This window comes from Puccinia triticina, chromosome 3A (assembly GCF_026914185.1).
Source record: "Puccinia triticina chromosome 3A, complete sequence".
Taxonomy (NCBI): Eukaryota; Fungi; Basidiomycota; class Pucciniomycetes; order Pucciniales; family Pucciniaceae; genus Puccinia; species Puccinia triticina.
In genome coordinates, this window is record NC_070560.1 from 241,617 (window position 1) to 267,799 (window position 26,183).

Sequence of the window (26,183 nt, forward strand, 5' to 3'; positions counted from 1 at the left end):
ACCTTGAATTTGCAGTGGAGTGGCAAAGCCATCCTTGGCCTCTAGTCAATTTAGATCCCAACTAAAAACCTCATGAAAGATTGAGTAGATTAAGGTTTCATATTTCAAGTTGATCAGCTCAGTAGAAGCATATGTAGATGTGTAGATTGTAGATGCATAGTACATTTATTTTGCTGTCAAAGTTACTTCAAATTCAAGTTTGCCAAAAAAACAAAGCTTGTGGATGTGAAAATGATGTGGTTCAAATTTGAATAGGTCAACTACATAGTTTCAGCCCTTGAATTTGATCATGACTAATGATGTGTGGTATAAATTGAGGAAACAACAAAACCCTTGAAAGAATGGATCATCCACTTCATGTATGGCTATTGCCATTGGGTATCGAAGATTTCATGGGGTTTGAGTGTGGCTATGATTGAAAATCAAGCAGTCTTGCAGTGTTTGCAAACCCAAACTGTTTCCGGTCTCAATTTGATGTTCACGAAGATTTGATGAAATGACAATACCAAGAGAAAATGGCAAAACAAAATTGTAACAATTGTCTCTCACACCACACACCACACGGACCCATACGGATTAGCGAGTCAAAAAAATGGTATTAAGTCAAATTAAACGTGACAAGTGCTTTAACAAAAGGATTATATACAAGAAAAATGTGTCTTCGGGTGCCAAACCCATGTACATTTGCCAAACAAGACTTGTCTAACATTCAACTCAGGTTTCCCTGGATTGATTTAGGAATTGAAGCACCGCATTTCAGACGATTGTACTGTAGAAAGCCTGTTGAATCGATTGGGAGATACTTTTCCCTTGTCGGATATATTAGCACTTCTCTTTGCCCTTCCCCTTGATGTCTAGAGTAGAGAATCCCTGGATTAGATCAGACGAAGGAATGATTCGTCGGTTGGGTGTCGATCCAGAGCTGCTCCCTTCTCCTTTATTACAATGGCATTCAGGTTCAGAAATCTGATTTCGTGCCGCAATGATTGCTGCGCTTGATTTTTTTTCCGGTTCAATCCTGTGTAGTGTAGTGCAAGAGTTAGATTTTCGTTGCAAGTGACACATGTATTGAGATGTAGCAGACTTACGATTTCTTAGGGACCTTGGCTTCCTTTTTGCGACATCTAGGTGGGTTTTTTAAGACGCTCACGGCGGTCGTCTAAGGTAGAATACAATCAGATACCTCTTTCAGAACGTGACAAGTGGGAGCCGCCTTGGACTTACCTGGACCAACCACTGTTCACGGCTGCCGGGATTGTTGATGAGATAACCGGAGATGCTCACTTCAGATCCCTTCTGGATCAACGCGTGACTTTTCAATAACGTCGTGGGGGGGATAATGTAGCGTACTTTGAACTCGATATCCTGCTGCTTCTGTGAAAACACAAAAAAAGGGTTGGTCAGAAAGGATACTCCCGCTTGGTATTTAACCGTAAAGTTGGCTTACTGCTTCATCCCAGTCATTGTGTTTAACCGTGCACATGATTGGGGGGTTCTTCATGACGGGCTCGGTCTTGAGTTCTTCTCGCTTTATGACTATACCCAAGCCGTCCACGTATATCCTGTTGGAGTCAGTGGACGCAGGAAATTCTCGGTTGGCAGCAGGAATTCTAGTGAAATCTTCAGGGTTGCATTGTATCACGGGAGTACTGCCCGTGTTGTTGAGTCCAATCAATCTGCCGGAGAAGTAGCACTGGTCGCCAGGTTTTAGTTTAGCCTGGATGTTTTGAGGGATGTTGATTTTGGCGATCGCGTTGGTGGAGGGTGCGCAACAAGCCATGGGGTAGAATGTTTCTTTCGAGTTAGCCGGGAACGTGTTGCAGGGATGGGAGAGGCAGAATGAGAACTAGAAGAGGGCTGCAGCGGTGGGTCGAGACAGAAGGGTTGGCAGAAGACTTCCGGGCGAGTCTTTTTATGCTGATGATCCGAGGCCTTCAATAGATCCGAGTAGTGATGAGCCCTAGGATACCATACACGGGGGTCGGTAGATTGTCCTTGATTTCGAAACTAATCCGGCCAGCGATGGAGACTACCATATCCAGGCCCACGCCCATCGAGCGTTCCAGTTCAAGTTGGACTGTTGGAGGCAGACTGGCCATATGTTTTGGCCACCGCCGTAAATCGTAATTCGCTCCAGCGGGAACATCCCCGTTCCCTTTTCGGGTTCTCCGATCCTTGTGCTGGGTTGTTGGTCGATTTTCGCCCGGCCAACTGCAAAAGGCAACGGCTCCCAGCTCGAACTTGTGGCAGGCAGGCGCCCCTCGCGCGAAGTGCGAGCCTCCTTCGACATCCCTGTGAGACAGAGATCTTTGGCGGCGATCCTCCCCGCAGCCGCCCAGAACGGAGGGGCATAATACACGTGCAGGGTGAGCCAAATATACCTTCCAAGGATGGTTTCAAAATAGTCATAGTATATTTAGGTGGATGGAATCATCCAGGCCGTTTTCTATCAGGCAAACCCCAGTCATGGTTTGTTGCACCCTTGGGGAGCAACACAACATTCAAGATTCATAACTAAAGTCAAAGATATACATATGTACATACATCGCACGTGACATTAACAATCAACACAGAGAGCAAAGAAACTCAACAGAACGAGAAGGTTTCATGGATTTCATTCCCAGCATTCTAGCTGTGTCATCCAGCAATTTTACAACAATCAAGGCAGTAGAGCATAGACAGCAGACGATTAGGCTAAGTAAACGAAGAAGGGTTTGCGGTTGTGGCTGTTGTTATTGACGATGTTGATCGAGATGCGGAGGCTGTTGAGGATGCCGAGAGCGAGAATCCAAGTTGATGGCAGATCTGGTTGATCGTCACCCGAATCAGGAACTGCTCATGGCCTAAAATCCGTACCCTCTTTTTCCATCATCCCCATAGTTTAAATTGCCCGGATAGTTATTGAATGTTGAACATAGAATGAGAGTCAGAACTTGCAAATAGGCTGGTCTTTTGCAGAATCAACTTACCTTTAGGAATTTCTCCAGATCGATCTTCGATCCATCCAAGCTGTTATTCAGAGCCTTTGAGAGATGATAAATCAAATCCTCGATCACTTTATCGTTGATGATCAATTCCCATAGTCTGTGTGATAGATGGGTAATGAATCAGTTGAAAGCATACAAGTACGAAAGAAGCTCGGCTGATGAAGAGAGAAGGGTGAACTTAACTGGTTGTAGAGCACGGTAGTCGAACAGACGAGCTCGTCGACCTCGACGATCCTCCGATGATGGGTGAGTTCGATGAATCTCGAGTTGAGCTGGTCGACGAGATCGCGATAGCGACTGCCGACGCTGACACAGACGTCGTTGACGGCCTCGAGCCTTGCGATTTCATCGAGGATAGCGGGCTCGCCCTTGAGCAGGTCGGTCTCGAGGATCTCGAGTTGGTGGTGCTCGGCATTTAGACTAGCCTTGAAGCGCTCGATCTCCGCCCTGAACTTCGCATGGACCGAGTGGCGTAGCGAGAGTAATCCTGGATTCGGCGGCCGGGGTGGTGGGGGAACGTTGCTGGGTGATTTGCCATTGGACTGAGGCTCATCATCGAGAGGATCGTCGTCCAGTAGGTTTTGGTTCGGTTTACTTGATGAGGAGGCTGATGAGATGGCTAACGAGTCAAACTGTTGTTCGATCGGCCCACTGGGGATCGTTGGAGTAGCAGGGTGGTTATTGGAAGTCGGGAGATGGGTGAATGAGGATGTGGATTGTCTGGACTGGTGTAAGTGATGATCAAGGCCGAGAGGTAGCTGGGGATGAGTAGCTGAAGTTGTTCTGGAGTGTGCGCTGGAGGTGGCTGGGTGTAGGAACTGGGCCGGATTGGAAGTGGATCTGATGCCAGCTTGGTAGGGTGGATGAAGGGGCGGTGGGGTGGATGAGGATGGTGCTGCGGATTGGGAGGATTGGGAGTAGAGTGGGGGAGGTAGGGGAGGGCGGGTAGGCGGAGTGGGGCGGGAATGGGGATCGGGATTGGTGGGGGAAGAGCTGGCTGAGACTGATCGCGCAAGCTGGGGTGGTAAGGGTGGTCGAGGGGGCTGTTGCTGCGAGGAGGTTGAAGGGATTTGCGAGGCGGATGTAGTGGGTGGTTGAGGGGGCGGATGAGAGCTGTAAGCGGGCGCGGGTGGTTTGGGTTTCGAATAGAGTGGTGGTTCGCGAGAGAAGATGTCTTGGAGGAATTCGAGCAGTTCGACGAGGGAGCAAGCCTGGAGAAGCTTGGACGGAGTGGGGGATTGATAGAGATAAGAGGGATTAATGATTGGTGCGCTCATTCGGCCCGTCAGTCGATATGGTCCGATCGGCTGACCTCTGGTTTCGATTGCCACGAGTCGAAGTAGCCCGCGATGCATTTCCCGCCGGGCTCGACGTGGGTGCCTTTCCTGATGACCATGTCGTTGGTTGGGGTGAGGTAGATGATCGGCGGCTCGCCTGGAAACTCGAAGGGGAGCCAGATGGCGATGGGGATGTTGTACCTCAGTGCGCGGTAGTGGACGGGGATGGTTCCGGTGAGCGAGACGAGGAGGGCAGTGCGGCCGTCGTCGAAGGCTGCGGGTGGGCGGGATGGGTGCGTGAGTGGGGAGAGATAGCAGCGAGAGGCTGGCGGGCTCAACTGAATGACTCTGTCCTGGGGGCGAGTGCTGGGAAGTGCTGGAGTGCTGCTTGGATTTGGGCCAGGCCCTGGTCCCGGCCAGGATACTACGAAAGTCAGGTGCATCAGCAATTGTTTTTTGTGAGTTTGCCTTTGTCCATTATTGTGGAGAGTGAGGACGCACCGGCAGGAGTACTTGTGCCAGCCATCGCCGGACTGATTCTCGGCTGACCGACATCGTTCCGTCCCTTGTCCTGGGGGTTGGCCTGGTGCTGGGCTCGGACTCCGGAGGTGGGAGTGGTGGCCGGCCGCTCGGGGGCGGGGGGACCGCGGGCGGGGCCCCGAGGCACCCCACGTCATCATCATCCACTCCGCCACGACATGCAGTACATCCATCACCAAGAATGACCCACCACTACTCGATCGAATTCGGCACACCGATCTACTGTTGCGCATTCATCAACCCACACAGAATCATCCTCGGCGCCGGGGGGGGAACCACGAAGTCAGGGATCACCAACAAACTCACCATCATCCAGATCAACCCAGACAGCAAATCATCAGATGTCGCCAGCGAGTTCAACCTCGAGAAGGGCGAGGATGTGCCGATGAGCATGGAATTCGATAGAAGCGTAAGTCATCTGCTGTCTCCCCATCCAATCCCCTATTCTGTTCTCCTTCCTACTGACCGACGATCGCATACATGGTCGCAAATTCGGCAATGGCGATTTACATAGAACAACCAGCTAATTTGTGGGATCAATGCCCCTCTGTTGAGCTCAAGTCCTGAAAAAAACCTCCATCTACGCACTTTTTCATTGGAGAAAAATCAACAGTAGGATCATCCATCCCACCTTCACATCCCTAAACACCCCTTCTCATTGACTAGTCTTTGTTTTTTTTTTTTTTTTCCCCGACTTGCAGACTGAAATCAAAAGCGGCTCAGAGGGTCCTGACCTACGAATCCGAGGACAACTATCAGGTTGACCAACTTTCAATCAAACTCATCCCAACCCAACTGATTCTCATTCAAGCCCCTCTTTCCAATTAGCGGATCACACGTCTGTCTGACCAAGCTCCTAAACTCCTGGCCGTCGGCGGAACGAACAACCAACTGGATCTACTCAACTATCCAAGCCTCAGACCAGCCTTCAACACGCTATGGTGTGATCAGGAAGACCAGAAGTCTCAACTATTGGCAGTCGATTTCCATCCAGACGGATCCCAAGTGACTCCCTACCACCTCCTCCTGTAAACAAATCCCCCAAAAGTTGACTTGCGCTCTATACCTTATCAAAGTTCTTAGTAGGCTCCAGTCGGAATATCAAGCTCTTCTCGACAAAACGCAAGCTCTCCAAAAAAGGATCCAAGAAGATCTTCCCACCCGATCTCATACGTCAATTCGAACCACCGACCACTAGCTCAACTCAAAACACTTCCTTTAGGAATGCCATGTGAGCTACTCGTGTATATATACATAGAGAGAGCTTGTCATATTTTCTCAATCTGGCATGTTCCTACGCGTCGTTCCTGAGGAGTATAATAGGTATGGAAGAGGGGCCAACTCGAAAACGGTTTATACGATCGTCAATCACTTACCCACTAAGGGAAACTACGGCCGAAAGTCCAAGTCGATCTGGCCAAGCTCCGACCAGCGGAAAGCGGTGCTGATCGCATGGAACTTGGACAATGGGCAGCAGCGTCGGTCGAAGATGATCAGCACTAAACCGGTGACCTCGTTCGATATCAGCGCGTCTGGCAAACTCTTGGCTTTCGCTAGTAGTGATCTAAGCATCGGGATCTTGGATGCCTCTTCCTTGCGGGTCAGTCCTCGATCTTCTTACTTGAGTGCCCACGTTGAGGGCCTGTGGCATCATCTCAGAAACTGAAGTCCAAGAATCTTGGTTTTCCTATCTATCCTATGCCAGTCATTATTGTCGATCCTGCATGCACACGAGTTTCCAGTAACAAGTATCAAGTTTTCTCCGGATGAAAAGAGGGTGGTCAGTTGTTCAGCCGACATGACGATCAGGGTGGTTGAATTAGATAAAAGCATTCATGGTGACATCTCGACTCATCTTTTTCCTTTGTTTTGCTGTCACCCATCCTCAGAGCTGACGGGGATCATTCTTATTCTCACAACCCAGATCGGAGCTCTAAGCATATCCTCATGTTAATCAGCCTGATAATCCTTATCCTAGGTTTCTTGATGAAGTTCTTGAATTGAGATTATGCTAGCAAACCATAGAAGTTGAACAAACAAATTAGACAGATGCGCCTTTGTGTATATACCTTAATCTACAGTTTTGGTAGGATCGATCTGTATCTATCAAGTACGAGTCTTTCCTTTATTTGTGCCATAGAATTAGATCGTGTCTTTCAAAAAAGTATACATTTTTCCAAATTAGCCCGACGCCATAGCTGGGCCCTCGGCCGGCAGTGAGTTGGAGGCTGCATGTGGTGCAAGCGATGCCTTGAGATTTCCTCAGTCCGCGTTTTTCGTTTTTATTTAATTTCTTAAGCTGGGAGCTGAATTGTGTGTACCTCGATCGATTGATGGTCAGGTGTTGGATTGCTGGACTTGGGCCAGGAGCGCCAAGCACCGCCCAAATCTTACAAACGCATGCACTGCAGAGGAGTTGCCAAGAACAGGCTCAGGTACAGGCCGAGAACTTCCCGGTCACTGCCACCCACTCAAGAGTCCGCACTCGCCAGACGATCAGAACAGTCCCATTCCAATCGATTGATGGTTCAGCTTAGCAGACTCGCCAGACTCAGACTACCAGTCCACCCGAGAGTAATCCAACATAGCATAAGACCAGCACAACAACTCAAACTCAACCTCAGAACATCACCACCAAGAGCTTCCTCAACCGCAGCAACTACCAAGCCAAGCAGAACCCATCACAAGACTATCATGGCCTATCAATCGCAAACTGAGACCAAGCCAGAGAACGAGATCCCATCATCCTATGGAAACTTCGACCGGATCGTCGAGCCCTTCAACCTAGACTCGGCCCCAATCCAGATCGCAAAGTGGAAGAGCAGGGAGACCGGACTCAGTGTGGTTTGGGCTGATGTTGAGGGTAAGTTGATTAAAAATAAAAATAAACATAACTAGGAACTGGTACAAGAAAGTGGCTGACTGTCCTCTTCTTTGCCCAGGCCCACTCGTCAATGGATACTTTACTGGTACATACTTCCCCAACAACATTCACTCGAAAATGTCTATCAGCATTGTATAAAGATCTTCTCGTCGCATTTATTTTACAGTTGCAACCGAAATCTTCAATGATTCTGGAGTGCCTCATACGCTGGAACACTTGATCTTTCTTGGCTCAGAAAAGTTGATCAAATTTTCCTAGGTTTTTAATCTAATTGTCTACTGACCTGCTTCATTCGACAAATCGAAAAATCACAGATTTCCCTACAAGGGTATCCTTGATAGTCTCGCCAACAGAGCCTTTGCCACGGGTACAAACGCTTGGACTGATACTACTCACACTGCGTACACAGTCACTACTGCTGGCTCAGAGGGATTTCTGAGATTACTCCCGGGTACGTCACTAATTTGTCTAGCAAGCTTTTTGGCTACCGAAGGCTTATTTTTGATCCCCTTCTATCCGCAGTTTATCTGGATCATGGTCTGTTTATTCATTTTCAATTCGGGAGCCTACCCTTTCCTAATTGCTCGCATGCCACCTCTCAGTCCTTTATCCCACTATCACCTCGGAGGGCTTCACCACCGAAGTCTACCACATCAACGGAAAAGGTGAGGATGCTGGTGTGGTTTATAGCGAGATGCAAGGTAGAGAGAATGGCGCCATGGACTTGATGTCCCTCCGGTAAGATATCCATAAATTCTGTCAGGCTGCTTGGCACTGACTCTTACTTTATCCGCCCGTAGCAATCAGCAGTTGTTGTATCCGGCCACCAGCGCTTATCGTAGCGAGACCGGTGGTTTGATGGAAGCCCTTCGAGTCTTGACAGTCGAGCAGAGTAAGCCTATTTGATCCAGCGCACTCTCCCCACCCCCAGCCATTCACACTTTTATTATTTTGATCTCTTATCTTAGTTAGAGAATACCATGACTACTACTATCGTCCTCACAATCTTCAACTGACCGTCACCGGAAAAATCAATCCGACTCAGCTACTAGAAGTTCTAAACTCGCAAGTCGAGCCCTCACTCATTCAACATGGCCAGAATAAGATCCCTTCAGCTTGGAAACGCCCATTCTTAGAAACTCCAAGCAAAGGCGGTGCACGCATCGAAAAGAGTCAAACGGTCCAAGTCGAGTTCCCCGAAAAAGATGAATCCAGTGGAGAGGTCCAAATCAGTTGGGTCGGACCTAGCACCAATGTGAGTACCATCCCGCACCTGGATGTTTGTATTTTTTTTTCTCCTAGCGAAAACTCAATAAACACTTTATTAGGATTTTCAACTTCAAACCGCACTTGATGTATTGGGCACTTACTTGACAGATTCAGCTGTCTCACCCCTGGCTAAAAGATTTATTGGTTAGCACACTCATACATTGTATTTCTGCTTTCACAAATGTATCACTAATAGTCCAAACTAACAGATTTTGTTTCTGCACGATAGAAATTGACTCTCCATTGTGCACGGGTAAGTCCTCCTATCAACCCGAACTCTATCCAAATAGCTAACCAAATTGTTTCATACAGACATAACATTCCACCCGACCGACGCGGAAAAGGCCATCACGACAGTCTACCTATCATCAGTTCCTCTCGAACAATTGGATACGATTGGCGAGTCCTTTAAGAAGGCTTTGGCCGAAGAAGCCGCTGCGATCGACATGGAGCGTCTGAAGATGGTTATCGATCGAGCAGCGTTAAAAACGTGCAATGCGATGGAAGTAGATGCGCCTGACTCTCTGTCATCGGCCATTATCTCTAACTTTCTCTATGGCGGTAGCTCTGAATTGGTAACTGGTCTATCAACTGAACTACAACGCTATAAAACTCTTGCTGGCTGGTCTGCCGATCAATGGTCATCGGTCTTCAGAGAGTTAGTCATTTGTTTGTTTTTTTCTTTCCGGTACGAACTACGTTAACCTTTTCATTCTGCTCAAAATTTCAGATGGCTAGTAGCCCCACCAAGCATATGTATTATTGGGAAACCATCAGCCCAACTTTCAGATAAGTTGGAGGCCGACACCAAGGCACGTGTAGAAGCCACCCGCAAGAAATATGGCCCCGAAGGTCTACAGGAGCTAGCTAAAAAGCTTACGCACGCTCAAGAGGTTAACGATCGCCCCTATCCCGATAAATTCATCTCTGACTTTCCGATCCCCAAGTTGGAGAGCATCCAATGGATCGACGTCCAAATCGCTAACGGTAATGGAACTTACTCGAGTGATCTACAATCTCATATCGATTCCAAGGATCCAGTAACTTTGCCATATTTTGTTCACTTCAATCGTAAGAAAATTTGGGCTTTCATATTTAATATTCATCTTGGAATCGGCTGAAAGCTCTTTTGTTTAATTCGCATAGATATCAAGTCGAACTTTATAACGATCTTCATCAGTTTATCACCTCCTGATTTGCCTGCGGAACTGTTTCCTCTCTTACCCACCTACATCAATTCGTTTTTCTCCTTACCAGTCAATCGGAAAGACGGCAGTCGCCTTGCGTACGACGAGGTTGTCCATCAACTCGATACTCAAACGGTCGAATATGATATCAATCTTGGCTATCCGATCAGTCAGACCCTAGAGATCTACATGAAAGTTGAGAAATCCAAATACCCCACTGCCGTCAGCTGGTTAGGCGACTTGCTCTGGCGGAGTGAATTTGATGTCGATCGACTACGGATCAATACGACCAAAACTCTACAAACTATCCCCTCGAGAAAGAGGGAGGGGAGCGATGTGTCTGCTGCACTCTATGACGAGATGACCTACTCTGCCGATCTGGCGCCGATGACCTCCAATAACCTCTTCAAGCAAGAATCCACCCTCCCGCTGGTTTTGGAAAAGCTCAAGTCTGACCCCGAGTCTTTGGTCAAACAAATGGAGCAGCTCCGTTCTCATCGTCAGTTTTTTCTCTTTCTTTCTGTTCAGTTGCACCCCCTGTCTTGGTGCTCAGAATGTGATCCTCTTATCTTCAATTTACTAGTGCTTAAGCCATCATCCCTGCGAATCAGCGTCTCCGGTGACATCAAATCTCTGGCAGAACCGAAGTCGACTTGGCTCAAGCATTTCCAATCTTTAGAGGTAATTTCACTGGTCCGGGCGTTTTCGTTCATGTATATACATACGCAAAACTGACTACAACCCAAACCATTACACAAATACTCAGCCCGAGAAACTGCAAAATCCGCTGTTGGGAAATACCGTCCTTTCGTCTGACGGCGCCCAGCCTTCGGGCAAGGCGCTTGTGATGTCAATGCCTTCGATTGAATCGAGCTACGCGTACCATGCAGCCAAGGGTATGTCCCCGCCAAACTTAAGTGAAAAAATGGATGAATATAAGCTTTAATTGATTTTTCGACTTGGATGTTCGTCAGGTCCTCAGGGATTTGACCATCCAGACAATGCGGCGTTGACAGTGGCGATCAGCGTCTTGAATGCGATGGAGAGCTATTTGTGGAAGGCGATACGGGGCACAGGCTTGGCCTACGGGACCTCTGTCGGCGCGAATGCGGAGACCGGACACGTCTACTTGAACATCTACCGTAGCCCGGATAGCTCTAAGGCGTTCCTTGAGGCTGGACGCGTGATGAAGGATTTGGTTGATAAGAAGGTGAGATGAATATCCTACCTTTCGCGGTCGTAGCAGACTACTAATCGTTCTCCATGTCTCTTGAATTCCATTTGTTCTAGTTGAAATTCGATGACTTGATTCTCGAATCTGCCAAGAGTAGCTCCGTCTTTAGGGTTGCGTCGAAGATTGCCACTGGGCCTGATGCTGTGAATATTTCTAACCTATGTATCAGAAGTATCTTGAAATCTTAGGGACCGTAAACTCACTTTATCTATGGTCTGTCTCGTCCGTCTAGGCTTATCGGGTTTATGCCGACGTCGCCTTGAAAGGGATATCTAAAGATGCTCTCAGGCAGCAGCTTGAACAAGCGAAAGTGAGCATCCCCCAAAAATGACCCCTCTAGAGAAGATGATGCACTGATGTGGAGATGATCAATTGGCGACACTTCTGATTAGTCGGTGACGATCGAGGACGTACTCGAGTCGATCAAGAAATACTTGTTACCGATCTTTGACTCCAAGAGCTCGATAGCCGCGATCGCTTCTTCAGCAACTAAGGCTGCCGAGATCTCGGACCACTTCAAGCAGGCCGGCTATTCGGTCGAGACCAGAGAGTTGCAGAACAACTCTGCCCTTGGCTTGGCTGATGATGACGACACCGATGATGCCGGCTCTTCCGGCTCTGACGCAGAGTCTGCTGCGAGTCGCTCGTAACAAAAACAGAAACAAAATTTAGTCTGTTTCCTTCAAGCCTCGCCCTTCTTCCTGACAAACTACGGTTTCTTGGAATTTGGTGACAAATTGAGGCCAGATGATAGCACTTGCGCGCGACGGTCATCATTTTTTTTCAAAAGAAAAAAAAACTGGCCGACCAAGCCAATCTTCCTTGCCTTTGTCCTCTCTTCATGCTTCAAATCCGCAAATCCTCATTTTTTTGAAATGTCTTGATTTTGTTTTGGTGATCTTAGGTAAATATGTATGCCTTTCTATAAACTCGCAATTATTGAAATGTTTATTGGGGCTTAAGTGAAAGGAAGGCTTGGAGCTACCGTGAAGCATTTTTTGAGCCCCGGCCACAAGCAACACCGGTCCAAGCCAGTGATCCGTCGGATGTACCCCGGATAGATGGGCTCGGATCGGAACCCTGCTCTGACTCGAAGAAGGAACCCAGGTTTGATGTTTGACCAGATGTCATCCATGAATTTTCTTATCACAAGAGGACGAGCTCGTATCATCAAACTGGGGTTAAGTAGTCCGAGCGCACGAACATACCGGCCGCCGGCCGATCCCCCATCTCGAAGGAATCGTTTGGCTCGATTCTCCAGCTCACAGCCTATCGCACTTTCCTCAGAACGACTCGATCTCTTCACACCAGCTCGAGTTAGAGACGAGCCGACCGCAGAAATCCTCGCAGAAGAGCTTCAAAATCTTGCCGCATCCAATACCATCGAATATAGACCCTACCAAGTTGGTGATTTCTTAGGCTTCGATTTACTTCCTACTAAAGCTTGAATTGCAATTTGTATGTTTTTCCAGCAAGATTCATTGGATGCCTGTTTGGATGCATTGAACCGGGGTGTCTCTAGGATTGGAGTCAGCCTGCCCACAGGTCTGAGTTCTTCAAATTTGAAAAATCACCCACCAAAGAGTAGCAACTGATGTATGATTTATTGCGTTGCGTGTAGGAAGTGGGAAGACGGTAGGTTCACACTTGTTCCCTAAACCTCTTCCTCTGAAGTATCAAAAAAAAGAAGGTTGATTGAGCTCATTGAAGTTGCCAAGGTCACACGTTTTCCAATAGACCGTATTCTTGAATCTGATTCACAAAATCTCGGGCAAACGAGGCGATTCTGATGAAATACCGTGGAGATCGATGGTTATCGTGAACAGTGTCGAGCTTGCGCATCAAACAATACGTCAATTGAAAAAACTGTTTCCCAATACGGTGAGAAAGTTGAACCTCATGCGTCCAGGCCCGGTTCATACTCATTGCCGGCCACTTCTGTTGGGATTCTCTGTATCTCCATTTCATTATGCCAGTTGGTCGGTACCGAGCAAGGTGCAAAGCACTCATCCGAAGACGCCGAGGTCGTTGTGGCAACTTATCAAAGTTTACATTCCAAAGGCCGATACAGAAAATTCAATCCAGCTCACTTCAAATGTGTCATAGTTGATGAAGTTGAGTTCTACATTTAATCCTAAACAGTTAACACAAATTTATTAAATAGAAGCATATCTCCTCTGGGGGGTTTCATTGTTTTAGGCTCACCATGCCTTATCATCCTCGTACTTGCAAATACTTTCTTACTTCAATCAAGATATTGATCATCAAAATGCCTCTAAATCCGAAAACTCTGATAAAGTTGCATCTTACCAAGTGCCAATCATTGGGTTTTCCGCTACGTTTTCAAGGCACGATCGACTGGCCTTATCGTCAGTTTTTGAAGAAATTGTTTACCACTATGAGCTGAGGGACATGATTCAGGCCGGCTGGTAACGCCCTTCCCACTAATCTAGTCCGTTACTCTGATCGACTGACCTCAGCTGGTCCCTGGCTTTTTTGTTAACCGCTTCCTTAGGCTTGCGCCTGCTCGATTCACATCTGTAAAGGTGGACATGGATCTTAGTCAAGTCGCACTGACAAGTGGCAAAGAACCAGACTACGTTCCGGATCGATTGGCTGAAGTCATCGACACAGATCCAATCAATCAACTTTTGGTCTCCATTTATCTCGAGCGAGCAGGTGATTCTCGTCTCTTTCAAATATATTCTTGTTGAGAGTCTCGAAGAATTTATGAAGGTGGTTCCAATCACACGTTGAATCCTTCAGGGAGTCGAAAATCGACTTTGATCTTCACTGTCAACATCCTCCACATGTATCGGTTGGCGAATAAATTTCGAGAGGCGGGGATTGACGCAAGAGTAATATTTAGTGGCACTCCACCCGCGGAGCGTAAGATACTACTGGATGAGTTTAGATCTTCAAAATTTCCGGTTTTGGTCAATTGCGGTGAGACTCTATGTTCAAACGTTTTCCATTTTATTGAAGGTATTGATTTTTGTTCCTGACTTTGTTATTGAAGCCGTCTTGACCGAGGGTGCAGATGTTCCGAATGTGGATTGTGTTATTCTGGCCCGACCGACCCGTTCACGGACTTTGTTGACGCAAATGATTGGCCGAGGATTGAGGAAGTCCTCTGGGACTGGTAAAACGGATTGCTTGTTGATCGACATTTTTGGGAGCGTCGAACGAGGTGTGATAGTAAATCCATCGTTGGAAGGCCTTGACCCCACCCAAATCGATAATTGTAAGCAAACCAATTCGGGTCGACGGCTGCTGGGGCGGGTGGGGGGGCTTAACGGCTGATGAGGAATCACCCCACCCCGCCCGGGGGAGCCGTCGACTCTTCATCAACAGCCGACTCCTCCCCACCACCCCACGAGGAGGAGCCGTCGACTCATCCCCACCAGCCACTGACTCACAAACATTTATACTCAACTGAACTATTGGTTCATCATTCCATCATAGGGAACGCCAAAGATTCAGAGCACTTGAATAGCGCGGCGGCGGTTACTGAAAACTTGGAGGAAGATGTTCCCGAGCAGACCTCTTCAGGATCGGTCTCGGTAAACAGTTTCACCTACACCGATTTCGACTCTCCTTTTAAGAATGAACCGGACTATAAAAACGCGGGAGATCTCTATCGACTGACGCGATATAGCTGGGTGGCCTGTGGCGATGGAATATTTGTACTAGAGCTGTTGGGCCAAGGACACCTGCGAATTCAAACAGAGCGAGAGGAGACGGGGGACATACGCTACGTGATATATTTTGTTCATACGATGCAGCGTACAAATCCGACCAACAACGATTCAAGTCGGATATTTACCAAGCCTCAAATCGTCGGCACTGCAGAAACCATTCCGGACGCGATCAAGACTGCAGACGCGTTCTTAGGGCAAGCCACAAAATCGAAAAAATCTGGGCTGACATTGGGTATCATTCGTAGCTTGGAAAGAAGAGCGTCATGGCGTCGCTTGCCTGCCAGTGAACAACAAATCACGATCATCAAGAAAAGGCTAGGGTCTAAATTTTCTGGAGAACTCGTTCAGGATTTCGATCATATGGATAAAGGACAGGCCGCGAATCTATTGACCAGATTAAATCACGGTTTTAAATCTCGTCTGAGTCGGCAGCTTGTTCAAAACGCTCGGATCCAGAAAGAGCTGCAAAGAAGGGACCAATTACAGATCAAAGTTGGAAAACTTATAGATCCTTGATCGAAGTGAAAACTTTTCAGACAAGCTAGTAGATGGGGGGAAAGTTGAATCATCTCGAGATACACATCCCAAGGTCTTTAAATAACAAAAAATTCGTTCAATCTGCGTCGCATATGTTTAATTTCTAAATGGATTTTGACCATACCCAAGCTTTAGCTCTACCATTCATTTTGTTATCCAAAAATCTTTGCAACCCAGTGAGCCGCGCGGTACATAATTCGGTAGTCCTAGATAGGGATAGATCACTAGCTTAACTAAGCTTCTCAGACTCGACCGGAGGGTCCGGGGGACCCCTCCCGGAGGGCTCTCCGTAAGGCCCATGAATGGAGGACTTCCCACCGATTTAGAAAGCTGGCTTTTCAGTTTTTTCTATTTCTATTTTCTATTTTTCAGCAGAGAAACTGCTTGAGAATAGAAAATAGAAATGGAAAATCACATTTTGCCGGTCTTCTAAAACTGACGGGAAGTCCTCCAATATCTGCAGGCTTGCAGCTAACTATGGTGTTCAAAATTGCATATGACACTATTTACATAAAATCATAAAGCCAATTTTGGCTGGGAGATGTCAGCGTGCATAAAATTATAGTGACATCTCCCAGCCAAAATTGCAGTTTATGATTTTATGTAAAAAAATCTTATGCAATTTTGAACACCATAAACTTATCTTAGTCCCTTGTCCCTTTGTGGCGGGCAAGGGAACCTTGTCGAGGTGTGACACACAATGTAAACCAACTTTGGGAGTTTTTTTGGGAGTTTTTTTTCCAATCCTCTATAATTAGCAGTTTAACATTAAGCGGACCAACAGGCACACCCCAAATTCTTTTTTTGGCAGCATCTCCCCCAGCTGTACAATAAAACTACAGGTACAAAAGGACCTGGACCACTTGGCTCTTTAAGCAATTGGCGCCGAGCAAGAGCCAAGCGGTGACCTCCACTCTTCTACATGCTGCGTCCTTTTATACCTTTCCCCCCAACCTCAACTGACCACGACTGAAATATAATTCTGCCTTCCTTTCTTCCTTTTCCGACCCCATTATCTGCATTGATATCAAATTACATCTTTCCCCCCATTGTCTGCGTACCTACCCAGAAGCGCGGCATTTCCTTTTGCATATTGTTAAATCATGGTCCTATTGCCTACAAGAATGAGAAGCTGAGGATGTCCTCCAGATCCGGGAAACTGAGACTGTTTCCCGGGATAGGATGCTATTCCTCACCCACAAAGTGTTGCCTTAAATGAATTATATCTAGCCATAAAACCTCACACCAGTGTAGTTTTTCCATTAATCCCAGCCCTACACATTCCCAGAAGAGTATGTTCACCAATTCCAGGAAGCTGAAACCGTGTCCCAGGATAAGATGCTTCTCCGGGCCTTGCCAATCCCCGGAAGAGGGCACTCACCAATTCCGGGAAGCTGAGAGGAAACTGAGACTGTGTCCAGGGATAGGATGTTTCTCCGGGCCTTGCCAATTCCCAGAAGAGGATGTTCCCAATTCCGGGAAGGTGAGACTGTGTCCCGGGATAGGATATTTTACCGGGCCTCACCAAGGAAGCCTCACCTTATTCGCTATTCCTGCGGAGGTCGTGTGTCAGGCTATACACAATTCCAGACTCCCTTTATCTCACTGTCCCATTATTCAGACTGCTGCTCATTGCCTTTGTCTGTGAATTCATATTTACTGCGGCAGGCTCTTTGCTGTGTTTTTGTGTCTGGGGCTTGATCCTGACTTTGCTGGAATTCTTGCTGTAATAAAATGAAAGCAAGTACATTTTTTTATTAGTTTTAGAATTAATATTGCAATATTGGTCACAGGGTGGCGAAGCCGCCCTTAAACCCTAGTCACGTATAACACGGCAGCCAAACGGTGCCTAAATACAATGTGCAATTTGGATAGAAGCAAACACTGAGTATAAGGATCTCAACATGCATCTTCCCAATTTCTTTTTAAAAAACCTAAAGGCCTTAAATTTACCTCCAAATTTTTGTAAAATTCAATTTTGAACCCCCTGATATGATGCTTGTAAACAACATCACATATGCTTATTTTGGTGCTGAATTATCTGGTCCCATACAAGCAGCTATGAAACGAATTTCTTAGAAAGAATGACTGCTATGAATTTATTCAAGTAGCAAGCAGATAATTACTTTCCAAAATCAATTTGTTCCTTTCCAGAAAAGAGGCCTTGCCTCTTGCTTTAACATTTTGATCCTTTTGGAAAAAAAAAAACATCTAGGATTCTTCAAGGAAGTTGGTGGGTGTGGCAGGAAGATGTAGAAAAAACTCAGTTAAAACATACAAATGTGGTGGCAATTGGGAGACAACATTTCACCTGCCTCTGAATTCACTTGAACTGCCTTCAATGTACATCAGCAACAGACAGAGTATATGTGTTGAAATTCATATCTATACTCATCCTGCGGCAAGAAGACTGGCCAGGGGGATGACAGGTCATCTGATGAGACTTTCTGGCTGATACACATTTTTTTTAACTTTGGTGGTACATGAGCAACATTCCAACTACGGGCTTTGATTTATATTGCAAGCCTGACACAATCTCTATCTCCTGGAGACAGCTCCCCACCTTCCCCTGTAGGCTGTGAGGACCTGTGTTGAGCTCAAGATTTCTGGGGATGAGACATGTTTTAAGATATTTTCTATCCTTTTGATAACCCAAAACTGTCAGTGGATCCCCTGAGCTTGAAGACTGTTCAATTGAGCTTTTTAAACAATGACATCTAGCAGATTGGGTATGCATCTTTTTCTTGTTAATGTGGCCGTTTGGATTAGTACCTGCAAGCCTTCAGAGGATTCAGCTGGGAGATGGACAGGGTCTGTTGGCCATTTTCTTGGCAGGACAGATAATAAAGCTCACAAAATGGATGTCCCCATTCAAGCCACCTTGAAGCCAACTAACCCAGGACCTGATCAAGTTAAGTCAACCAATGAATTTCAATCAGCCTCTAAGAACTTGGAAAAGCCACATCATTACTTTCCATGCAAACAAACTGGTGAGATCTTTTTACTTCAAAGAAACAGCTCAGGCTGTGTTGCAGGTGACAAGAATTATAAAAATTGCGCTTTCAAAGTTCAAAAAATTCAAACCATCAGAGCTAAGGGTGGTTCAAATGATCAACTCCCTGAAAGCTACATTCAGCAGATTGATTCAAGTGCAGAGTTTCAACCAGAATCTGACCACAACAGGGACATTTTTGCCTTGCCTTCCGCTCACCAAACTGGCGAGTATCCATACAGAGAAATTGGGAGTTGGAGATATGATAAACTACTAACCCACACTGATTGTGCTACCCCAAAAGCTCCAGTAGACCCTTTCAAAATCTCCCAATTAGAAGATAAAAACAAATCTTTAATGGTTTCCAATTTACCAGTCATGTTGGAAACAACAATGCTTCAATATTCAGGAGAGACTGAACCTGACTTCCAGAATCCAAAATTACTTGAAGTGCCCAAAGATTCACACATTCCAGAAGAACTTCTCCAATCTTTACTGGCCCAAATAGAGGCAGAATACAAGCCAAAATCAAGTCTAACCATAAAAGACTCTCAATTTGAAACAGAAATTGATGTAAGATCAAGCTTGACATCTTCAACAAACCTTGGGATGAATATTCTAAATGATTCAGATCAGCCAATCCAACTATCATTAAAAAGGTTTATTGATAAACCTGATGATTCTCAGGAGAAACCTGGCAAGATAAGAAAAAAACTAGAGCCATCAAATGATTCTCACATCTTCAATTGTGCACAATTAGTTTCTGAGGTAAATCAAACTGATGATGAAGAATTTAGAGAAACATTGGGGAGTTTTGATTCAGTGTATAGTCTAGAGAGTAATAGTGTTTCAGGAGAACTTCCTGAGGGGAGTGAGTTTGAAAACTGGAAAGAATCCAATATTTGTTTTGATTCTGACAACAATTTCACCCAAGAGGTGCACCAGAACAAAATAAAATTTAGTGATATCTTCAGGTTTGACGTTGTGGAACTACTCAGGGGGGAGAATAGAGCTTGGAAGGGAAATGGATAGCAACACTAGTACTAATGTAAGCTATGCAAGGGTGCTGATGAGGCTGCCTTCCTGACTAATGCTGAGGGGATGAGAGTAACACTAAGAAAAAGAAGAAAAAGGTGTGGCTGATTTCTGCTTGATCTTAGGAGCTAGTACTATGAGCTTTAACTACTGACTACTGAGGGTAAGAGAGTTGGAGGAGTGATGAGAGTGGGGAATGCAATGGCAAGGTTTAATGGCAAGGGGTTGATGAGAATGGGCACTTATAATTTCTGTATCTAAAATTATCTATAAATTCTGCATATAGTTCTCTGCATAGGGTACAAGTGAGGGGGGAAGGACAGTTCTTATATGAAGAAAGGATGAGCACAGACAGTGGAGGCATTCTGAATATGGGAATAAAGGAATGTACAAATGGGGAAGAGTGATGAGAACATAGTAACAGTATGTAATGATGAGCAATGCTGAAAGGGGAATGTTGGTTATGGGAATAAAAGAATGTATTAATGGGGAAGAGTGATGAGAACATAGTAACAACTTGTAATGATGAGCACTACTGAAAAGGGTAAGCACAGATCCAATGATGTAATGTGTACAATAGGCATAGTACATGATGAGCAATGTATGTAAAGGATTTAGTATGTGAGAATAACTATGTAAAAGGAATGTACTGTAATGATTCAAGTAGGTTACTAATGAAATGATTATTGTAACTAATGAAGACTGTAGGGTTTCTGTAAGTCTTATATCCTCTATAACTATTGAACCATTGAATATAAGGGGGTACTATGTATAAGTGACTATAGGTGAAATTTGGTGTAGAATCTGAATATGCAATAATAATGAGGTTTTTGTGAAGGGGTGATGGGGTAATAGGCAATGTAATGATGAATATATGTAAAGGAAAGCAATAAAATACTACTTATGGTTTGGAATGGAGCACCACAACGTGAAAGCATTTTCACATGGGAAATATCTATCCCCATTGGATAGCTTCAGACAAGATTCCATAGTATCATTCATACAAAAGGGCCAGCCTGAAACTTGGCATCTTAATCTTTCAGACAAAAAGCCAATACCAGTTCTCAAGGTCTTCACAGATGTAATTTACATCAACATGATCACAAAGTCTACAAGGAGAATATTGGCAGATAAATTTTCAAATCAAGAATTCAAAATCAAAGAAAAAAAAAGTCAAGGAGTAAAAATGAAACAGCTAGGAGCTTGCCAAAAGAACCTGTTGGTGGAGTCAATTCATCAGATATGGTCATGCAGAGGATACTGGCACTTGTTTTGGAATGAAAAGGCAAACATTAAGATCTTGGAGGATGTAAATGGTACACATTTAGACTTTGGATTTGTGAGAAGGATGACTTTGTTCCTGTTTTATGTTGATATGATTGGTACTATCCTTGGAAATAATTGGAAATTTGAAAGACAGAGTGATCATCAAAGTATTCTTGATAGAGCACACATTTTTGCTTGTGAATTAGCCCCAACATCTTATAAGGAAATGACATTGATGCAATCCCCATTAAACCTTGAAAAATTTCAGAAAATGAAGACTGATCAACTAAAAAACAAAGATACAAGAATTGAGCATGAAATTCAGGATTCAACATGTAGAAAACTACTTACATCAGTTTGGAAGTGGATAGGAAATTTTGTCCAAAGTTCAAATAATCCAGATCTAAATCAAATTTTCTTTAAAATGGGAACATTCTGGATTAATAAGCATACTCAAAATTTCTTCAATATTATTTTCTTTTACACCATTAGAAATTTGAATAAAAGATTGAAGAAGTATTACTATTATCAACTGGAACTTTAAAAATACCCCCACAGATGTTGGTTTAGACCCAAAAAGTCTAGATTTTTGCAGGGAAATCTAGCTTTCTGGGCTCTAGATCATCTCTGGAAGGCCTGCAGATCTTGATGGGAAGTCATCCAATAGGGGAGTTCACAATTGAAATTCACAAAAATTTAGGACCCATTTTAAGGTGTTTATGAGCATATTTTCAAAAGTTGATAAACTACACTCAGGGATCAGTAACACCTGCTGTTGTGCATTTCCCCAAAAATTTAGAATTTTGTTCATAAAGGCCTTAAATTTGGCTCCAAAGTTTGGTAAAATTCAATTGTGAACCCCCCTAATATCCCCATGATGCTTTATGAATTGGAGAACTTATCTACATGGATTTCCAGGAAAACTACAGCTAATATCTGGAAAGCAAACCACAAGAAAATTTCAATGACTAGTCTGAAACCAGGTTTTATTCAATGAAATTTGATTTTTTTGGTTGAAAACTCAATATGCAATTGCTGCAAGTAGTAGGAGTGTTAAAATTTGAACTGCAGGAAATGATCCACATTTATTAAAATCACGGAAACATGGAAGGCATGATCAAATTTTTTGCCTGTGCTCATTAGAAAAAATCCCATAAAAGTTGAAATTAATCCCCAAACACCCCACTCAGATTGACCCTCCAGCCCGTGCCAGAGCAACAGGAAAAAAAAGGTCAGTCAAAAATGTAATCAAGGAAGCCCTAATCAAGTGATGAGTGAGCTCCAGGGAGGGGGTGGGACAAAACCACATCCCCTGGAGGGATAAACAGATTCCACCACACCCTTTAAGTATCCGACCCAGCTGCACACAACCTGGGCCCTCATGCTTTGCACCCTGAACACCTCAACTTTGGTTGCCAGGGCCCTGCGCTTGGGCAGACACAATGCTTTCCTGTACACACTCATCCGAGTGGTTACAGGTCAGCTCAAGGGCCTAAAGAGGGTACTCAGCAACGATGGGAGGTTACGCTACCCGTAATGGTAGCGTAACAAAAACGTAACGGAATCCTTGCTGTTGTTGTTACGATGATGGTGGCAAAGCTTCCGTTATGTTTTCTATAGTTTTTTTCCCTCTCTTCCTAGCCTTGTTACGTTATTCCTTGCAATAATAGGAGGATAACCTGCGCAAAAAAGGGGAGTTTTCCCCCTTTTATGGCATTTTTACCTCTGATAACGTGGTTAACGCGTTATCTCCGTTATTTTTCTGGGTTTTGAGGGTGAAAAAACCCTCTTTTACGTTACCCACCAGCCCAAGGAGCAATTTTACCAGATAACAGTAACACATTATCTGGTAACGGTGGAAAGTTATGTTACAAAAATCCCTCTGGATATTGTAACGTATGTAACTTCCCATCGTTGGACTCAGTATGTCTATGACCAATCTGGACCACCAGTCTGTACCGGTCATTGGCACTCACATCAGCTCTTCTTGATAACCAGTCAGACCGGTCATTGAGGGGACTCACAACCTCTTGATGAACAGCAAAAACCGGTGATTGGGAGGACTGACAGCTGTCAATGACCGGTCTGTACCGGTCATTGAGGGGACTCACATCTCCTCTTGATGACCGGTCTTTGCCAATCATTGAGGGGACTTGCATCTCCTCTTGATGACCGGTCAGACCGGTTTGAGAATAAAGGCTTGTATGTTGGTAGAAATGTCCGCTAATTGCCTTCTTCAAGGATATATGTGTCTGGGCTGTGTGATTATAATATTGGTGTCTTGGCTCCGCACTGCTACTATCCGCTAGCGTTCAGCGCTCCTCTCTGAGCCTGATCTATAGTGTAATAATTCCCAAGTGAATAAAGCTCCGCACTCTGCAAGTAACGCCGTAAACAAAGGTAAGGTCATGTAAAGCTCTCCTAATGCTCTAGCACGTCCGTAAGGGTAAGTAAAATAATGATTATTCCGTATATTGATAGGATTCCCTCCGGTACGGTAGAAGGAAGAAGAGAAGAGAAACCGTGAGCCTCCCCCCCCATCCTTCCCTCCACGTGCATCACTGTTCCCACCTGATCCTGCAGATTCTGACACTTTACCAAACTAGTCACCAGGGGAGATATGTTCCCACTCCCCAGGGAGTGCCAGAGCTGAATTTGATGTGAGTTTTTGTCGGATGTGAGCCTGATTTGCATCAGTAACTCATCCCTAAATGAATTGAAGTGGATGCATAAGTGAGTCAAAAGTCAGTCATAATTTATTTGGGAGTCAACACAATGTTGTGTAGAATTCTTTTGTTTTCTAGGTACAACTAGAGGAAAAAATATGATGAAATGATATTTCACCCATGTCCAACTCATCAATTTCTCCTGTTTGATGATGTTGAAGGATAGGAAAGCAAAATTTCCATTCTTGAATGTAATTCCTGTAAAAAAATGAGCTTCTTGTAATTCACATTATATGCCCTCATGTACAAAATTAAAGTAAAAGTCAACTTGGTATTATTCGGTTTAGAATTTTGGAATGTGGTGATGTTGCAGTGAAATTAGTGAAACCCATTTTCTTGGAAATGCTGTAATTAATTTGAATTTGGCTAAAAAAATGGTGATAAACTATTTTATTGGGGTGAAAGTCTGAGGTAAGTCAAGGTTGGATTGCAGTGCCACCCCAGTTTGGTCACATATCCTGGCCTCTTCACAAAAATGATTGTGTGATTTTTTTTTTGTTTTTTGCTTTTCAAAATCCACATGTGCACATGCAAGTGAACTTTTTTGCACTTTGCTAATAGTCACCCTAATGTACGCGCGTACATTGAGGTGGAAATATCACAGGATGGGCCTTTCACAGCCACATGAAAAGTAAACACTTTGTGTTGAGACACCAATTGTCCCCCTGATGTACGCGAGTACATGACGGGGACAATATGACATACTGCACCTTTCACATCCCCATGAAAAGGACACACTGGTCATGGAGCCAAGAAAGGCCTATATTTTGGATGAGTTCTGGATGAATTCCAGATGAGTTCTGGATTATTCCTTGGCAAGTTATGTGCATTTCAGGATGATTTCCAACTTATTTCAAGCTGACTTCCAGTCTTGTTCATTCCTATTCAATATTTCTTTACCAAAGGCCTCCAGCACAGCTATGGAAAAAAGTTACGGTAAGGCACTGGAGTGGGAACATATCTCCCCTGGTGAGTCCGTCAGCTCCACCCGCTTTCCACACATCATTGTCCCAGACTCTGCTCCTCTCCGACGCTTGACCTCCCACCGTCCTCTGTTTAGCCCCTGTCAGTCAGTCTCTCACCACTGCCTCCACCCCAGTTCACCAGGAAAAAAAAGTAGTCACTTGATGGCAAGTAAGATTACACAGCTTTTTTTTCAGCTCCAACACTGCTCAAATGCTGCTCCTCTCCACCAGCACATCTAGGGCTCACATTACAGGTGTCAGGATCAAAGCACTCCATGTGACAAAACCAGATGATGCTCGGGTTTGTCCCTGGCCCAGCTGATGTTCAGCTTTTACCCTGGCTCAGCTGATGCTCAGTTTTTTACCTGGCCCAGCTGATGCTCAGCTTTAGCACCGGCCACCTGATGATCATCTTTGGCCCTGGCACAGCTGGTGCTCAGCCTTGGCCGTGGCTCAGCTGATGCTCAGCTTTGGCCCTAGCCTAGCTGATTTTTAGCTCTGGTCCTGTCCAAGGTGGTTCTTATCTTTTTCTCTGGCTGGGCTCAGCTGATACTCAGCAAGCTGAGCATCAGCTGGCCAGCTGGCCCAGTACCGGGTCAAAGCTGAGTAGAGATCGCCCGTGGGTACCCGTGGGGGGTACCCGGTATCCGTGGGCGGGTACCCGCCAGCCCTCGGCGGGTACCCGCCCGCGGGTGCTGTGTGCAAGTCCGGGTATGTAAATTTTGGATGGCGGGTACCCGTCCAGGTACCCGCTGTGGAACTACTCAAGGGGGAGAATAGAGCTTGGAAGGGAAATGGATAGCAACACTAGTACTAATGTAGGCTATGCAAGGGTGCTGATGAGGCTGCCTTCCTGACTAATGCTGAGGGGATGAGAGTAACACTAAGAAAAAGAAGAAAAATGTGTGGCTGATTTCTGCTTGATCTTGGAGCTAGTACTATGAGCTTTAACTACTGACTACTGAGGGTAAGAGAGTTGGAGGAGTGATGAGAGTGGGGAATGCAATGGCAAGGTTTAATGGCAAGGGGTTGATGAGAATGGGCACTTATAATTTCTGTATCTAAAATTATCTATAAATTCTGCATAAGGTACAAGTGAGGGGGGAAAGACAGTTCTTATATGAAGGAAGGATGAGCACAGACAATAAGGAGTTCTGGCTATGAGAATGAAGGTTGTACAAATGAGGAAGAGTGATATGAACATAGTAACAGTATGTAATGATGAGCAATGCTGAAAGGGGAATGCTGGTTATGGGAATAAAAGAATGTACTAATGGGGAAGAGTGATGAGAACATAGTAACTACTTGTAATGATGAGCACTACTGAAAGAGGTAAGCACAGATCCAATGATGTAATGTGTACAATAGGCATAGTACATAATGAGAAATGTATGTAAAGGGTTTAGTATGTGAGAATAAATATGTAAAAGGAATTTACTGTAATGATTCAAGTAGGTTACTAATGAAATGAGTATTGTAACTAATGAAGAATGTAAGTTGTCTGTAAGTCTTATATCCTTATATAAATACTGAACCATTGAAGATAAGGGGGTACTATGTATGAGTGACTATAGGTGAAATTT

General features: G+C 45.0%; 5 protein-coding genes across 5 annotated transcripts; 3 read left to right on the plus strand and 2 right to left on the minus strand.

The window, feature by feature from the left end:
* Positions 1-822: 822 nt before the first annotated feature.
* On the minus strand, positions 823-1,780 carry PtA15_3A22 (uncharacterized protein; the record flags this gene model as incomplete). The annotated part of the gene is made up of 4 exons (XM_053167177.1): positions 823-1,018; positions 1,089-1,159; positions 1,225-1,374; positions 1,448-1,780. The coding sequence occupies 4 exons, from the start codon at positions 1,778-1,780 to the stop codon at positions 823-825; spliced, it is 750 nt and encodes a 249-aa protein (XP_053018214.1).
* A 914-nt stretch (positions 1,781-2,694) lies between these two features.
* On the minus strand, positions 2,695-4,819 carry PtA15_3A23 (uncharacterized protein; the record flags this gene model as incomplete). The annotated part of the gene is made up of 6 exons (XM_053167188.1): positions 2,695-2,859; positions 2,970-3,084; positions 3,171-4,198; positions 4,300-4,538; positions 4,604-4,688; positions 4,766-4,819. The coding sequence occupies 6 exons, from the start codon at positions 4,817-4,819 to the stop codon at positions 2,695-2,697; spliced, it is 1,686 nt and encodes a 561-aa protein (XP_053018215.1).
* Positions 4,820-4,985: 166 nt separating this feature from the next.
* On the plus strand, positions 4,986-6,808 carry PtA15_3A24 (uncharacterized protein; the record flags this gene model as incomplete). Its single annotated transcript, XM_053167199.1, has 8 exons — positions 4,986-5,213; positions 5,319-5,416; positions 5,506-5,563; positions 5,633-5,809; positions 5,881-6,035; positions 6,128-6,404; positions 6,510-6,642; positions 6,729-6,808. 8 exons carry the CDS (start codon positions 4,986-4,988, stop codon positions 6,806-6,808), a joined length of 1,206 nt encoding a protein of 401 aa, XP_053018216.1.
* A 690-nt stretch (positions 6,809-7,498) lies between these two features.
* Positions 7,499-12,028, plus strand: PtA15_3A25 (uncharacterized protein; the record flags this gene model as incomplete). Its single annotated transcript, XM_053167210.1, has 19 exons — positions 7,499-7,667; positions 7,747-7,773; positions 7,855-7,927; positions 8,003-8,139; positions 8,211-8,225; positions 8,291-8,426; positions 8,489-8,580; positions 8,657-8,943; positions 9,017-9,101; positions 9,187-9,210; positions 9,270-9,615; positions 9,688-10,028; positions 10,104-10,643; positions 10,728-10,825; positions 10,911-11,040; positions 11,119-11,354; positions 11,435-11,521; positions 11,611-11,688; positions 11,771-12,028. The coding sequence occupies 19 exons, from the start codon at positions 7,499-7,501 to the stop codon at positions 12,026-12,028; spliced, it is 3,159 nt and encodes a 1,052-aa protein (XP_053018217.1).
* A 474-nt stretch (positions 12,029-12,502) lies between these two features.
* On the plus strand, positions 12,503-15,595 carry PtA15_3A26 (uncharacterized protein; the record flags this gene model as incomplete). The annotated part of the gene is made up of 10 exons (XM_053167221.1): positions 12,503-12,781; positions 12,851-12,923; positions 13,000-13,013; positions 13,116-13,259; positions 13,355-13,492; positions 13,578-13,807; positions 13,894-14,057; positions 14,145-14,324; positions 14,398-14,622; positions 14,844-15,595. The coding sequence occupies 10 exons, from the start codon at positions 12,503-12,505 to the stop codon at positions 15,593-15,595; spliced, it is 2,199 nt and encodes a 732-aa protein (XP_053018218.1).
* Positions 15,596-26,183: the final 10,588 nt, after the last annotated feature.